Here is a 15203-nt window from a genome sequence, read left to right as displayed (position 1 = left end):
TTGTTTCATGTGCTATCATAAGGTCCATAAGTAGGAAGAATACTTATTTATGTAGACAGAGATGATGAAGATAATGTTGGGGAAGTTCCAATTTTGTTTTCCTTATATTAACCAGTTACAAATCTGTTCTATTTCAGGACACATAATTTTTTTTTTTTTTTTTTCAAAAGAACCTAATTAGGTTATCTTGTCACAAAACTTGACCTTTTGAAATAGTCTGTTTGAAAGTTAGTATTTATATTATTTGCATAGTTTTAATAAAATCAAGGCCAGAGATGCAATTCCTCTTCAAATGGACTGTCATGGCATATACTAATCTTGAAATAAAGTTTAGATTTCTACCTCACGTGAAACACAATAATAGTCCCATACTGTGATCCCAGTGTGTATAGGTGGAACATGTATCCTCACTCTAGATTGTACTGATTCTAAAAATCTAGAGCAGTTCATTTCAATATATGGTATATGCAAGTCTTCTAGCTGATATCTTGGCTTTTTCTAATAGTTAATAAAAATTTGCAGGCTACTTATTACTAATAATAGCAGTGTGTACATGCTGAGTTGCTTCAGTCGTATCTGACTCTTTGCAACCCTGTGGACTGTGGTCCACCAGGCTCCTCTATCTATGGAATTCTCCAGGCAAGAATACTGGAGTGGGTTGCCATGCCCTTCTCCAGGGGATCTTCCTGACCCAGCGGTGAACCCATATCTCTTATGGTCTCCTGCATTGGCAGGGGGGCTCTTTACCATTGGTGCCACTGTAACCAATAGCTTATGAATCCACTAGATAAAAGTGGGGCTTTGATTTCTAACATGTGGACTCTTCAGTAGAATTTTGGGTGCAATATGAGAAGTTATGAACCATTTCATGGGGGCTTTGAGATTTCGGGCATGCTCTTATGTCTCTGTTGTAACCAAATCTAAAATGGATTGCCTGCCTTCTCTACTACCATGAGAAGATCAGAAACTGAGGCATTTTTGGAATCGACTTGCTAAAACCCCATTTCTGGTGAAAAGGGCTGCAGATAGCTTCATCTGGCTGAGGGCTTCACTGTTTGGCGGCATTGAGAACAGTTATCAGATGGCAGGGCTGTGTAATCCTCTTGAGTGATTCATTGGAGTCTGCATTGTAGTGAAACAAACCACGGTTAGCTGTTAAAGTGATCCTTAGTACCTAGCATACAGGAGTTGCTTGACAGGTATTTGTATAACACTTGTAATACAGATTTATCTCATTTTGCCCTCACACTAGCTGGGAACTCAACTGCCTTTATAAAAAAAACAGAAATGACAAAAGTTAAGTGATATGTTCAACTTCAGATAATAAAACTATTGACAGAGACCTGACCTTTTTTCATATGTTCCCATAGAATCTGGACTTCCTAACATGTAACATTTCTTTGAACTCCTACTAATTTAATTTATGCTACAGTCCACTTTTAGAATAGTATTAATAACTATTAATATGTTTAAGATTTTTGATTATCAGGTAAAAATGTCTAAAATGGCTGAGTGAAGTGGGTGTTATGTTAGGTGTGGTGCTTGGTCACAGGATGGTTGGGTCAAAAGCCATAATGAGATCATGTAGAGAGCTATTCATTTAGGAGTGAAAAAAATAGTGTGTCTAATAGACCTAAAAGAAAAATAATCATCCTCTTCTTCCTCTTTGGTTTCTGCTCACTTTTCTTCTGTGTTTCCTCCTCCTCCACTTCTACCCCCACCTCCCCACGCACTCCCTCTCCCTCTTCTCCTCTCTCTATGCTTCTTCCTCTTCCTTTGTCAGCGTTGTATTTTTTTCTGCCAAACTACTGTACATTATACTCTCTAAAATTCACCATTCAATTCTATTATCTAAATTTATTAACCAAGGTAATTCCATGGTATTTCAGAGATGGTACCATTGCCTGCTACATTCTGTGAGGAGAAAAATTTGGTGTGGTGCTTTATCAGTCCCTACCACAAGAAGTTTACTTATTTATTTATTTTTAAAAGAACCTGAAATGAGGAAAATCCAATATGTTCTCTTTGTTCAGCAAGACAAATTAGGACTTTCCTTCTTTGACTGATTACTTCAGTCTTATTTATTGCTTCATGGATACAGCTCAATCAATGCTCACCACTAGGTAACTGTGGAAAAGCTTTTTTAGGAACTGAAAAGTGTTTCAAGTTTCCAGATACGGCTTCTTATGTGTAATGACATTTTAGCTCCTAATCTGCTTCTAAGTGTTTATTGCTAAATCTGCTCTATTTTGTTGAAAAGGAAATATAGATGTCAAGAACCAAAGTCTTTCTTCCATTACCCAAAATCATTCTTTTTTCTGATAGTCTGTGATGATTCCTGCTATGCGTTTTTTTCTTCTTTCTCTCGATTTTGAGGGACTTAGAACTTTTACTTTCTCCTGGTTCCCTGTATCAGAAACATTGTGTTTCAGCTGATAGATTGCCTCAGGTTGAAGGCACTCTCTAATTGTGTTAAAGATCTTTATTTTGGGGGAATGCAGTAGAATAATAGTACTGTAAATAGAATGATAATAACATAGAATAATAATAACTTATTATCAAGATTTTTGGTATAATTGCATCTTAATTAATTTTTGTTGTTGTTGTTATTTAGTCACTTATTTGTGTCCAGTCCATCTGTTTTGTGACCCCATGGACTGTAGCCTACCAGATTCCTCTGTCCTTGGGATTTTCCAGGCAAGAATACTGGAGTGGGTTGTCATTTCCTTCTCCAGAGGACCTTCCGGACCCAAGGATTGAACCTGCGTCTCCTGCATTGGCAGGCAGATTGCTTACCACTGAGCCACCTGGGAAGCCCCAATTGATTTTTCTCTGTTTAATTTTTTCAGTTGCAGTTCTCCTTACCCCACAAAAAACACCTCTATGATATTTTCACAAAGTATACAGAGTTTGCAGCCATTAAACATTGTAATATAGATCTATAGTTATTGATAGGAAAATGTTTAAGAGATCATGAATGACAAACGTTACAGTGGCATTTGTTATATAATGCCATGTATATATAATTGTATTTATAAATCTATATGTGAATATATGTAATATAGACAGATGTCAAGAAGGTATTCCCTTAAGTGTGGTTAATGATGAAATCTGAGTGTTGGTGTTTTGAGAAATTTTTGCTTTTTGATTTATTTTCTGTGTGTGTTTTTCAGTAAACCACATTACTATTTTTAAGAAAATCATTAAGTTTAAACAAAACTGTTTTGTTTACTTGTTAAAAGAAAAAAGCATTTGATCACACAGTCTATTTTTGTGTCTTCTAGATTTTGAAACATCCTCTCATTTAAGAGAAGGGAAGTTTATTGTTTAATACTTTGGGGGTTTATAGCATAAACTTTATCATCATTAGTGTTTTCTACCATAATATATGCTAAAATTAATATAGAAGCTATTGACTGTTTCTACATTAATAGAATATGGATATTAATTGATTCCACTGGGCATATTTTTAAATGACTCTACTCCATGGACATGATTTTTTTTTTAAAGTATAGAATTATTTAGGCCAGAATTATTCTCTGTTGGTCCAGTGGTTAAGGATCTGCCTTGCAAGGCAGGTGACGCAGGTTTGATCCCTGATCAGGGAACTAAGGGGGCTTCGGCTTCCCTGGTGGCTCAGCAATAAAGAATCCTCCTGCAATGCAGGAGATGGGGTTTGATCCCTGGGTTGGGAAGATCCCCTGGAGAAGGAAACTCACTCCAGGATTCTTGCCTGGGAAATATCATGGACAGAGGAGCCTGGTGGGCTGCAGTCCATTGGGTTGCAAAGAGTCCCACATGACTTAGTGACTAAACAACAACAGGGGAACTAAGATCCTACATGCCTTGGGGCAACTAAGCCCACACAAGCACGATTGAGCTGGTGGGATGCAACAAAAGGTCCCCCGCGCTGCAAGTAAGACTCCACACAGCCAAAATAATAAATGAATTAATTAATTAAAAAAGAAATTGTTTGACCCACCTTAAGCAGCTGCTTAGGGAACTACTAAATGATTTATTGAGGTATCATTGATATTTATGATTAGTAAAGTAAACTGACTTTAAATACAATAATAATTATTCTTTTCCTTGGATTAGATTGTTTTCATTAGTCTGATTTTATTCCAAATGAAGTAGCACAAAATTTTTGTCAAGTGAACGCCATTGATTAAAAATGATTTTTAGTTTGTTGTTTTAAGACAAGTTTCAGTGAAAACAAGAACAATGTCTAATAATTATGTATCACATTTCAAAAAGTGTGATGAAAATATTACATTGATCACAGCAAAGTTGCACCAACAACTGACTGGCCATGTGTTTTGACTTTGGCAGAAATGGCTTATTGCTTTTCCATAGTTAATGTTGTTTATAACCGGCATGTAGTGATTGTTTAATATTGTTAAATGGAAGATAGTTTGGTAGACAGAAGGGTTTCAGAACATGGGGGAAAATGTAATAAAAATAAAACTGATGGTGAAAAATTTGCGGACTACTACTAGTAATACAAATTTAGTTGTTTTGAATAATTATCATTTGTCTCTTGACCCTAAATCTGAATTAATTTATTTTGGCAGGGAATTTTAAGCCTTGAATATTGTGTGGGTATTATCGGTGGCAAACCTAAACAGTCATATTACTTTGCTGGATTTCAAGGTTAGTAGTTTAGTAAAGTATATTTCTTCTTTGTTTTCTTTTAAAAGTCAGAAAGTTAACATAGGATCATCCAGAAACAGGATGAATAACGGAGCAAAATGAGTACCTTATAAATTCATCAGTCCTGCCATAGCCATTCATTTGTCATTTGGTCCATAGTATAATTGGATTCTGTAAAATGTATATTTAATTTTTCTTATTGCATAAACAAGGCATAATTTATTGATTTTTACTAAACTTTAGAAGACATTGCTGCCATATTCTGGCAGTTGCTATTTACATATTTACCTTATACCAGTTTTAGTGGTGCTAGTTGATGATAAAATGACAAGCAATATGTTCTTCCTGTCAGGATAAAGTAGTGCAATGCATTTTTCATATGCAAACTGTAGAATATAATTGTGTGTTTGTGAAAGTAATTTTATCACCAAAAATTAAATGACAGTCTCATCACTTTATAAAAATTCTGCTTATACAAGCATATTTGATTATGCAAAAGTTAATCTGTCCTGTGCAAACCTATGTTTCAGTCAATGAATATCAGTCTGGCAAGCTGTTACTCCCAGATTTTTTTCAGCTATTCTACATAGAAATTGGATTGTAAGCAGTGTAATAATAAGGTGTTTTTTGAATTACTTGTCTTCTGTTTTGTCCTTGTAGATGACAGTTTGATTTACATGGATCCTCATTACTGCCAATCTTTTGTAGATGTCAGCATAAAGGATTTCCCTCTTGAGGTACTGTGGTTAAAGAGCTGGTACTGTTTTCTTACCATATGAAGCAAACTCTTAATTATTCAGAGATATGCTAAGCAGCTATGCTTTTATGGTATTCCAAGTTAATAATAAATATTTTACTAATTTACAAGTCCATAATACATACAGTGGTCAAAGGTTAGATAATTTTTGTTGCTGAATTTTAATTTATAATACACTGTCTTCATTTATCTTTGTCTCTAACTTGTTAGATATCCTAGCCCTACCAAAATAAATGATCAAGCTTCCATGTAATTTTGTACATATACAGCTGAACAGTACTGACGAATTTAAAATGTTAGACATGTTTAAAGAAAGAAAGGGGGTGAAAAGAAAAAGAAGACAATGGAGTTGGGTTAGAATGACAAAATGATTGAAGGGGAGTGTGACATTATTTTGCTTTAAGTATGTAATTAAGACAAGTTTCAGTGACAATAAGAGCAATGTCTAATAATTATTTCTAGCATTTCAGTAATTAAGTCTTAGCCTCTAGTTAAGTTTCCATGAATTTTAGTTGGGTTTCTAATATTTATTTTAGCTTTGATTTCTTAAAGTCTTCTTTTCCTTCCTGTTGATCATTTTCTGAGCCAGCATTTACAAAATTTTTAAATGGATTTACAATGTTTTGTTAGTTTAAGCTGTACAGCAAAGTGAATCAATTATACTTGTATAGGATTATATTTCAGAAAATTTTGAGAGTGCATAAATGAGAAATGTAACTGTTACATGGTATCAGTTCTTATTTTCCCAGTTGATGCTTTTAAAGACTTTTAAAGTCATCTTAATCACTTGAGTGGCACATAGATCACTAATTCTCCAGGGCTTGACAAATTGGAAATGTGGTTTAGTACTTTGTTTTAGTAATAGCTTGTTAGCTAATATTAATACCTAATTATGAAGATGGATAAAGCACAAGATTAAAATCTGGTACTAAGTGATACATTATAAAACAGCCTAGCATTTTTTGTAGACTATTACCTCAACTAAAGTACGGGCCAGAGAACAGCTTTGCTTTCTACTTTCTTCCTTCACTATACTTTGCATATAAACTTTAATAAGTATTTCCAGTTGACTGATTAATACAGTGGGAGGCACTCTAGAATTGTGCTATGTGAACCACACTGTAAATCTGTTTCTGCTGCGTTGTGATCTTGTGGCACTGATTCCCGTGTCTTCAGTTACATTTCCCATGTGTCAAATTGACTCCTTAAAAAAAAATAAATACTTGAGATTTAGATGGAAACTTGTTCATAGTGTTCTAAGCATTATCTAAAATAGGCAAATTAAAAGATTATTAGTGTCGGCTGTTTTGACCAGTAGAAAGAGATTATTCATCTGATATTTTGAGAGACTCTACAAAGATGCCAGGTCAGTGAATATCCATGTTATCCACACTGTTATTAATGAATGCCTACACAATCAATATTAGGAAGGTTGTAGCTCATTGGGGGAGAAGGCAATGGCAACCCACTCCAGTACTCTTGCCTGGAGAATCCCATGGACGCAGGAGCCTGGTGGGCTGCCGTCTACAGGGTCGCACAGAGTCGGACATGGCTGAAGCGACTTAGCAGCAGCAGCAGCAGCAGCTCATTGGGAGAATGTTGCAACACTTCACAGGCGAGTCAATAGAAGCTTGAAGTGGGTGGTAGTGGGAATGGAAAATAATTTCATTTTAAGAGACTTTGTAAGTAAAATTTGGTGAAATTAGATAACTTCTTAAAAGCACAGAAGCATTTATTTTTTATATATTGAGATGCCAGAAAGTGAGTTTAAGATGAGATTTAGCAGTGAGGCCATGTTAAACTGTGGATTCTCATTGTTAGTAGTTAGGACAGGGCAGAGTTTCAATTGTTCGGATGAGAGGACTAGTGGATATACATTATCTTATACACATTTATAATGTATATGTGTATGTATGCAGGCATGTATCTGTGTGTGTGTGCATATATTTAAGGTAAGATTTCTTAAACCAGAAACTATTGCTTCATGCTATTTCTGATATACTTTCAGAGTGACTTGATTCTATCTCTTTACAAATACTGAGAATATTTTATTATTCAGGTATTGTTGTACTGTTTGTTGTTTTGTCGCCAAGTCATGTCTGACTCTTTTGTGACCTAGGCTCCTCTGTCTGTGTCCCAGGCAAGAATACTAGAGTGGCTTGCCATTTCCTTCTCCAAATATTGTGTTACCTTAATATTAACATTCTACTAATAAGATTAAAAAAACCTCCTTATTACAGAAATGTTAGTCTCTTCTGATTGCTAGGCCCCCAATTCCAAGTTTCAGGTTTTAGGAGGTGTATACAGTGGTGATTATTTTAATATATCCTTGTAAATTCAAAGCTTAGTGGCACTAAAGCTATTAGAATGATGTAATGTGATTATGTTGATAGATAAGTGAATTTCTCAGTGAAAGATGTACTCTTTTTGAATTACACATGTGAACTGCAGTAAGTAGGAGGTGCTTTTTAGTAAAGATGTATTCTCTAATTAATTATATTAGGAAGTTTTATATAAATCACTAAAATAACAGAGCTACATCTAAAATTATTTGTTTCAGTATTATTTGTATGTTCAGGTAGTAGAACCCACTCTTTGATATAATAAGTCTGGAAGAGTGCGTACCATTTGGTAGGTGCCTAATAACTATTTTTTGAGGCAATGAATAAATATTGTACCAGAAAAATGAAATAAATGGGAATTGACTCACTCCGGCCAGTTTTTTCAAAAACGTAAGTGCAGAAGTGTATCTAGTGATACTTGCTAAAATGTGCTTCAGTAGAAGCTGCTACTCTTACCAAATCATCAGAATTTTAAAAACTAAAAAAGAAATCTAAGTGCATGCTGCTGCTGCTGCTGCTAAGTTGCTTCAGTCGTGTCCGACTCTGTGCGACCCCATAGATGGCAGCCCACTAGGCTCCCCTGTCCCTGGGATTCTCTAGGCAAGAACACTGGAGTGGGTTGCCATTTCCTTCTCCAGTGCATGAAAGTGAAAAGTGAAAGTGAAGTCGCTAAGTCATGTCCGACTCTTAATAACCCCATGGACTGCAGCCTACCAGGCTCCTCCGTCCATGGGATTTTCCAGGCAAGAGTACTGGAGTGGGGTGCCATTGCCTTCTCCTCTAAATGCATAGCGCAGAGAATTATCACAGAGTGAACAGAGCTGTGTAATGCCACTTGGGAAAAATACCATAAAGTCTAAGTTGTTCTACAATAAACAGAATTGATTCTGAATTATAAATTAATCTTGGTTTGATTAATCTTGGTTCAGAATATTCTTGGGTGAACAAACAATATGATTTAAATGGTATAAAATGCCTCTCTGTAATATGAGTCCTAGTACTCATGTAGGAACACCAGATAGCAATTTTCAGTTTTCAATCATCAGAGATTTATATTTGTGTTTTTGTGAATAATTTTAAAAGTTTTCTATAGATATGATAATAACTATGCTTAACTAGTGTTTGTCATTATTATCTATGGTGATGGAGACAATACAATGAAATAGCACTAAGCCTATATTGGTTTAGTCTTAATGATTCTTAATGAAAACTTTAATCAATGCTTTAATATAATTTAGGGCATCCATATAGACAAGTTAAGAAAATACTTTGTTGGACCATACAAACTTTTGACTCTTCTTTCTTATCCCCAAGTAGTAAAAGCTAAACAAGCATTTCTTATTACTGGCTTTTGGAAAGAGGAGTAAATGACTATTGTTAGATATCTTGTATGTCAAATAATTTTTGTTTTGTAAATATGACCTAGAACTGTCTGAGCCTTAAATAGTAATACTCCTGTATATTGTTAACTACCAAATTTACCTAGCTCTTCTATACCTTTCCAGATCTGTTTTTTAATATCTTTTTATAAACAAAATCGGTAAAACAATGTTAGAAAAGTCCAGCTAAGGCAGTACTCATATTGATTAGAAAGATGGACGTTCCAGTTTGGCTGGGTTGAGTCTTACTGTACAGTAAGTGTTAGCTAAGGGTTTCATAGTAGTCATAGTTTTAAAAACACATTTGTTTGGTTATTTACTAGCATGATGTTGGATTTGAAGCTAATACATGACTGAACTATTGGTAAGGGGAAAAAAACAGTTTGAATGTATTCGTTTTGCTTAACCGCTGGTGATAATATGGAATATTAATTGGATCACAGGATATATGTAGGGGGAGAGAAAAGAGTGGTTTTGATTGATCTACCATGAACATAAATACGAAAGTCTATATTCTTCTGCTTTTTTATAGATAATTCCAAGTTTAAATCCCTTAGTTTTAGGCATTAAATGTAGGGAAATCTTAAGTTTATGGATTTATATCCAGCCTAGATTATTTCTTGAGCAGCTTATTCTTTAATTAAAAAATATAAAATGAAGAATTTCTCATACCTGTCTCCCATCTGCCAAGTTTTCTCCCTTTTCTCTAAATTTGTTAATTTTTGTATATCCTATGCAAATATGAATATATATTTTATGGCCCTCCTTTTTAACATAAACATCCTTTTCCTTATACATACAAGAAAAAGATTTGGTAGCATCAGTGATTTTTAAGGAAAAGTATCTGAGCATTTATGCAGTTAAAAAATGTTTTAAACCACTAGAGTGTCGTGGTGAAGAAAAAAGATTGGAATGATTAGCTTTATATTCTACCCTTTTCCTACTTTTGCATTCTCTAAAGATAACCAGATTCTACTAATAGCCACAGCCTGCTATCAAAAGTAGAGTCTAGAGCAGTATTTTTGGCCCATTTGCATCTTTAACACTGTGACTACTGGAGAAGAGTGAACTAAGGGAAGAGGGCAGGGACCATAGTAGAACAATTTTCACCTTATCCTGTGTGGGACTAAACAAGAACTTGAGGTAAAGCTCAGTAGAAGAGTGGGTTAGGACAGTGTGCAATTATGTGCTGATTGTGTCAGTTGCTAAAACTCTCACGTTGACCTCTTCATATCATCATGGAACATTTTCATAAACCTGCATATTTGTTTACAAAGTCTTGGTTTTTTTATTCCAAGGTTTATAAATATTTTAAAAATCTCTAACTGAACAGACTTAATTGCACTTCAATAGAAATAGCTAACTCGATTCTAAACATTGTACTAGCTTATTCATGTCTTTTTCAGAGATACATTTTTTTCCCTTCTGCAAGTGTTAGAAATGCACCCTGCTTTTGACACACTTCTTTTCTTTTGCAGAATGGCCCTAATGTGTAAAGTGGAGATTTGGTAAACTGAATATACACAATGTTGGCTCTTATGTTTTACAGCTTTGGAGACTGGGAGGGATCATCTGCATAGGATATACTAAAACACCATTTGAAAGCATGTTTATAGTTTGAAGAATAGCTATATAGCAAATTTTAAATGAAGTGATATTTTTGTATATAAAGTCCATTAAATAAAACTAAATTAATCCTAAAGAACTTTTAAAATTACAGACATTCCACTGCCCTTCTCCCAAAAAGATGTCATTTCGAAAAATGGATCCTAGCTGTACAATAGGATTTTACTGTCAAAATGTTCAGGACTTCAAACGAGCTTCTGAAGAAATCACTAAGGTACTTTTATTTTAAATATTACAATAATATTTGTAAATGATCTAATTTTTATTAGAGATAGCCTATCAGAAGATAAAAATCCATAATTTATAATATGGTTATAAAATTTCCCCTTGAATGTTAATATTATTAGGAATATTGTGAACCAGAAAATACAACTATTTGGGGATTCCTAGCCTTTGAGAGTGATGAAACTTTTTGACCAGTTGAAAGTATTGACTGATCCACTAGGTGGCACTGTTGAAATAAAAATCTCTGCAAACTGTAGCCATGTGCAAGCAATTAGGTTATATTTTATTTGAAGATTTTAAAAGGGCAATACCTTAGGGGGTAGAAAAAAATTAATGAAGTATTTGATCAAGCCAAATTGTGCATTATTTCTTGTTAGTCCAAGTGCTTCTTTGATTTTTTTTTTAAAGAGAAATGGTATTTTTGGATTTCTCAGAACTGCTTTATCAAATGAGCTGTGTTGTTACCTTCCAATAAGCTTGTTTAATCTGATCTATTCTACTTATAGGGTCTCTGAAATAGGTTTATTTGACTCCTCTTATTACCTTTAAACTTCTGCATTTTTCTGGCCATTGAGTACTGCTAAAATATTTATAGAGCCTTAAGGTCTGTGTATATTTAGTAGTTTGGAAAGATGACTTATTTAGGAAGTAAGCATAATTGGATGGCTCTCTTTATTAGTATCAATAGTTACAGATTATCATTTATGGTAAGTAAAACCAGTACTAGAATCATTTTTAGGAATTCTTAACTTGAGCTCAGTTATAATAGTATGCCTTATAACTGCTTTATTTCCAGTTAATTTTATTCAGGAAAATGGACATACTGGGTTAAAATTTTATTTTTGTAATGTAAAAATAGAATGAAAAAGTTAAACAAAAAGTTTCATTTGAGTTAGGTTTAGTTTACTTGACTTGCCATGTAAAAGGAAATTTAACAGAAATATGACAGAAAAATGAATGAGAAGAGGAGAAAATGAGATATGTGAGAACATTTTCTTATTCCTCATTTCTCACAGTTGTCGTCTTTTCACTCTCCTTTTCAACCTGAAGGGCCAAGTGAACATAAGGAAATATGTTTTATCCATTTTCTCTTTTTTATTACTTGAAATTAGTATATACATTTGTATATTTCATTTTGACAATGCTCTGTCTTTATAAGGTGTTATGTACATACTAAAATATACAGATGCAGATGATGCTGTAATATAGATTGATGTTGATGAACATTTTTCCATTAAAAAGTTCCATTTCTATTTCCGTTAGTTTATTTTCTATCTAGGTTGAAATAAGTATATTTAGAACAGTGAAGTAATTACCTTTGGAATAGAAAACAGCCCAAATTACTATTATCAAATTGAAAAACAATTATATTCATAAATGAGTTGCATGTTGATATTTTCTGATTAAAAGCATAGTTTAGTGGGTTTTATACTAATAATTATAGTTTTTATGCTGGAAAACTACTTCAGAGTTATTGCACATGATGTATCCTAGTGATATGCAATGTTAAAGCAAAGAGAAAACATGCTGAAATATTATGGAAGTATTGAGGATTTTGCTAGACTCTATTAACTTTGGTTTAATTATACTGTTGCTCTTAAGTTCATAGTGTTTTGTAGCAATATCAGAAGCTCACTTTGTCAATTAATAGTTCAGTCATTTACTTTTGCTTGGAAGATTGTAAGTTAAGCAGCTTTCCTTCTTAACAGCTGAATTTGGCATTTTTAAACTGTAATTTTTTTCTTTGAAAATTAAAACTTCTTAAATTATTTGTTTCTATATAGGATATGTTTTCAGTTTTCTCATTTTGAAAATGAGGCCAGATAATCTAGATTCTCATGTTTAATTTGTAATGCTATATGAATGAATATTCTAATGCTTTTGCCACATGAATTTTAAATGTTAATAAAACTTGTTAAATTAATCCGGTGTTTAGCAGAGCTCAGTCCAGCAAGTATCTGAATAACTATCATGTTGAAATCATAAAATGACCAAGCCATAATCCCTGCTTTTGCCCTCAAGTGGCATTTATAGTTCAGGAGGCAGAATAAGAGAAGATATGCATTACATTGAATGTGATAAGCATTCATACAGAAATAGAAATAAATTGATAGGGGAAGGAAGAAGGTTAAAATGAGAGAGATGTCACGTCCAAGTCAAAGTTCTTTATTGTGATGGTGATATTTAATATGGGCCTTAAAGTGTAGGCTTAATTTCTATTGGCTCAGGGAGAAGGGAGTGTGCTTCAAGCAGAGGAAATAACAAAAGGAAAGGTACCGGAAAAGAAAAATATAGTTTCTTTAGAAAATAGCAGATAGTCCAATTTCTTAGGGGCCATGGATACATGTAGGGCAGGCCTTCTGTCTTCTAACGGCCTGAATCAGAAGTCTTAGAGATTTGGCCTGGGACCTTTCATTTCTAACAAACCTCCCAAGTAACCTTGTACATCAAATTTGAGAACCACTGATGCACAACCCAAGGTGTAATACTTGATGTTTTTAGGTGACAGCAGGACAAATACTCTAATACTTATATATATGTGTATTCATAATAGAAAAGTATAGCTGCCTTGTTAAACATGTGATTTCCTCCTTATCATTGACCTGTACAAGGCTATTTGAGTCAAAATTCTGAAAAGAGTCACTTCCTTGGTGGTCTAGTGGCTAAGACTCTGCACGCTCCCATTGCAGGGGTCCTGAGTTCAATGTCTGGTTGGAGAACTAGATCCCACATGCCACACCTAAGACTAAGCGCAGCCAAATTAATTAATTAATTAAAAAAATAAAATTCTGAAAAGAAAAATGTTCATTAATTGTAATAGAGATGACCTATATAGTGAAAATAAGGAAACACTATAGTAAATAGTAAAGGATGAGGCTAGAAAAGGAGGTTGGAATAATATTGTAGAGAGTTTTAAATGCCAGGCTGAAGAAGTTTGTACTTTTACAATATGTTGACATTATTAGACTAGTTTTTAAAAATGTCAAGCATACAGAAATATAGAGGATAGCATAATAAATACCCATGTGCTATCATTAAGCTTATGGAAAAATAAAGCCTTCATATATTATTGAAGTGTATTACCCTTCCCCAATCTTATTCCCTTATTTCCTTCCAAGTGGCAGCCACTATCCTAAATTAGTGTAAATTAGTATACTTGATATATCCATAAACAAAATACAGTTTTCTATGTTCTTAAACTTGTCATTAATTATATATTTATATAAAAAATATATATCCTTTTGCAACTTGCTTTTTCATTTGACTGACTTGGAGATTTTATCTGTTCATGTTGGTCTAGCTGATTCATTTAAACTGCAAAAGAGTAATACTTCTTACAAATCTGTCACTTCAGTCACTCAGTTGTCTGATTCTTTGCAACCCCATGGACTGCAACACCCCAGGCTTCCCTGTCTATCACCAACTCCTGGAACTTGCTCAAACTCATGTCCATCAAGTCGGTGATACCATCCAACCATCTCATCCTCTGTTGTCCCCTTCTCCTCCTGACTTCAGTCTTTCCCAGCATCAGGGGTCTTTTCCAATGTGTCAGTTTTTTGCGTCAGGTGGCCAAAGTATTGGAGTTCCAGCTTCAGGATCAGTCCTTCCAATGAATATTCAGGTCTGATTTCCTCTAGGATGGACTGGTTGGATCTCCTTGCAGTCCAAGGGACTCTCAAGAGTCTTCTCCAAAGCCACAGTTCAAAAGCATCAATTCTTCGGCACTCAGCTTTCTTTACAGTCCAACTCTCACATCCATACATTCTGTTGCTGCTGCTGCTAAGTCGCTTCAGTCGTGTGTGACTCTGTGCGACCCCATAGACGGCAGCCCACCAGGCTCCGCCGTCCCGGAGATTCTCCAGGCAAGAAACTGGAGTGGGTTCCATTTCCTTCTCCAGTGCATGAAAGTGAAAAGTGAAGTTGCTCAGTCGTATCCGACTCTTAGTGACCCCATGGACTGCAGCCTACCAGGCACCTCCGTCCATGGGATCTGCCAGGCAAGAGTACTGGATTGGGTTGCCATTGCCTTCTCCACATCCATACATGACTACTGGAAAAATCATAGCTTTGACTAGATGGACCTTTGTTGGCAAAGTGATGTCTCTTCTTTTTAATATGCTTTCTAGGTTGGTCATAGCATTTCTTTTAAGGAGCAAGCATCTTTTAATTTCATGGCTGCAGTCACCATCTGCAGTGATTTTGGAGCCCAAAAAATTAAAG

The 15203-nt window shown here is 34.6% G+C and overlaps 1 protein-coding gene across 5 annotated transcripts in view; it reads left to right on the top strand.

Annotated features, from left to right (window-relative positions):
• The window catches only part of ATG4C (autophagy related 4C cysteine peptidase), a 100275-nt gene that overhangs the window by 63674 nt on the left and 21398 nt on the right, over nucleotides 1-15203 (top strand). For 4 of the 5 annotated variants that reach the window (XM_025288567.3, XM_025288566.3, XM_025288570.3 and 1 more), the window contains exons 8-10: nucleotides 4575-4653; nucleotides 5314-5390; nucleotides 10852-10971. In XM_025288567.3, coding sequence (XP_025144352.1) covers nucleotides 4575-4653; nucleotides 5314-5390; nucleotides 10852-10971 — 276 coding nt within the window. The remainder of the gene's footprint in view (nucleotides 1-4574; nucleotides 4654-5313; nucleotides 5391-10851; nucleotides 10972-15203) is intronic. The other variant, XM_025288568.3, reaches the window with a different exon arrangement.

This window comes from Bubalus bubalis, chromosome 6 (genome assembly GCF_019923935.1).
Source record: "Bubalus bubalis isolate 160015118507 breed Murrah chromosome 6, NDDB_SH_1, whole genome shotgun sequence".
NCBI classification, from domain to species: domain Eukaryota; kingdom Metazoa; phylum Chordata; class Mammalia; order Artiodactyla; family Bovidae; genus Bubalus; species Bubalus bubalis.
Note: the sequence above shows the minus strand (reverse complement) of the source record. Positions and strands in the feature narration are given on the sequence as shown.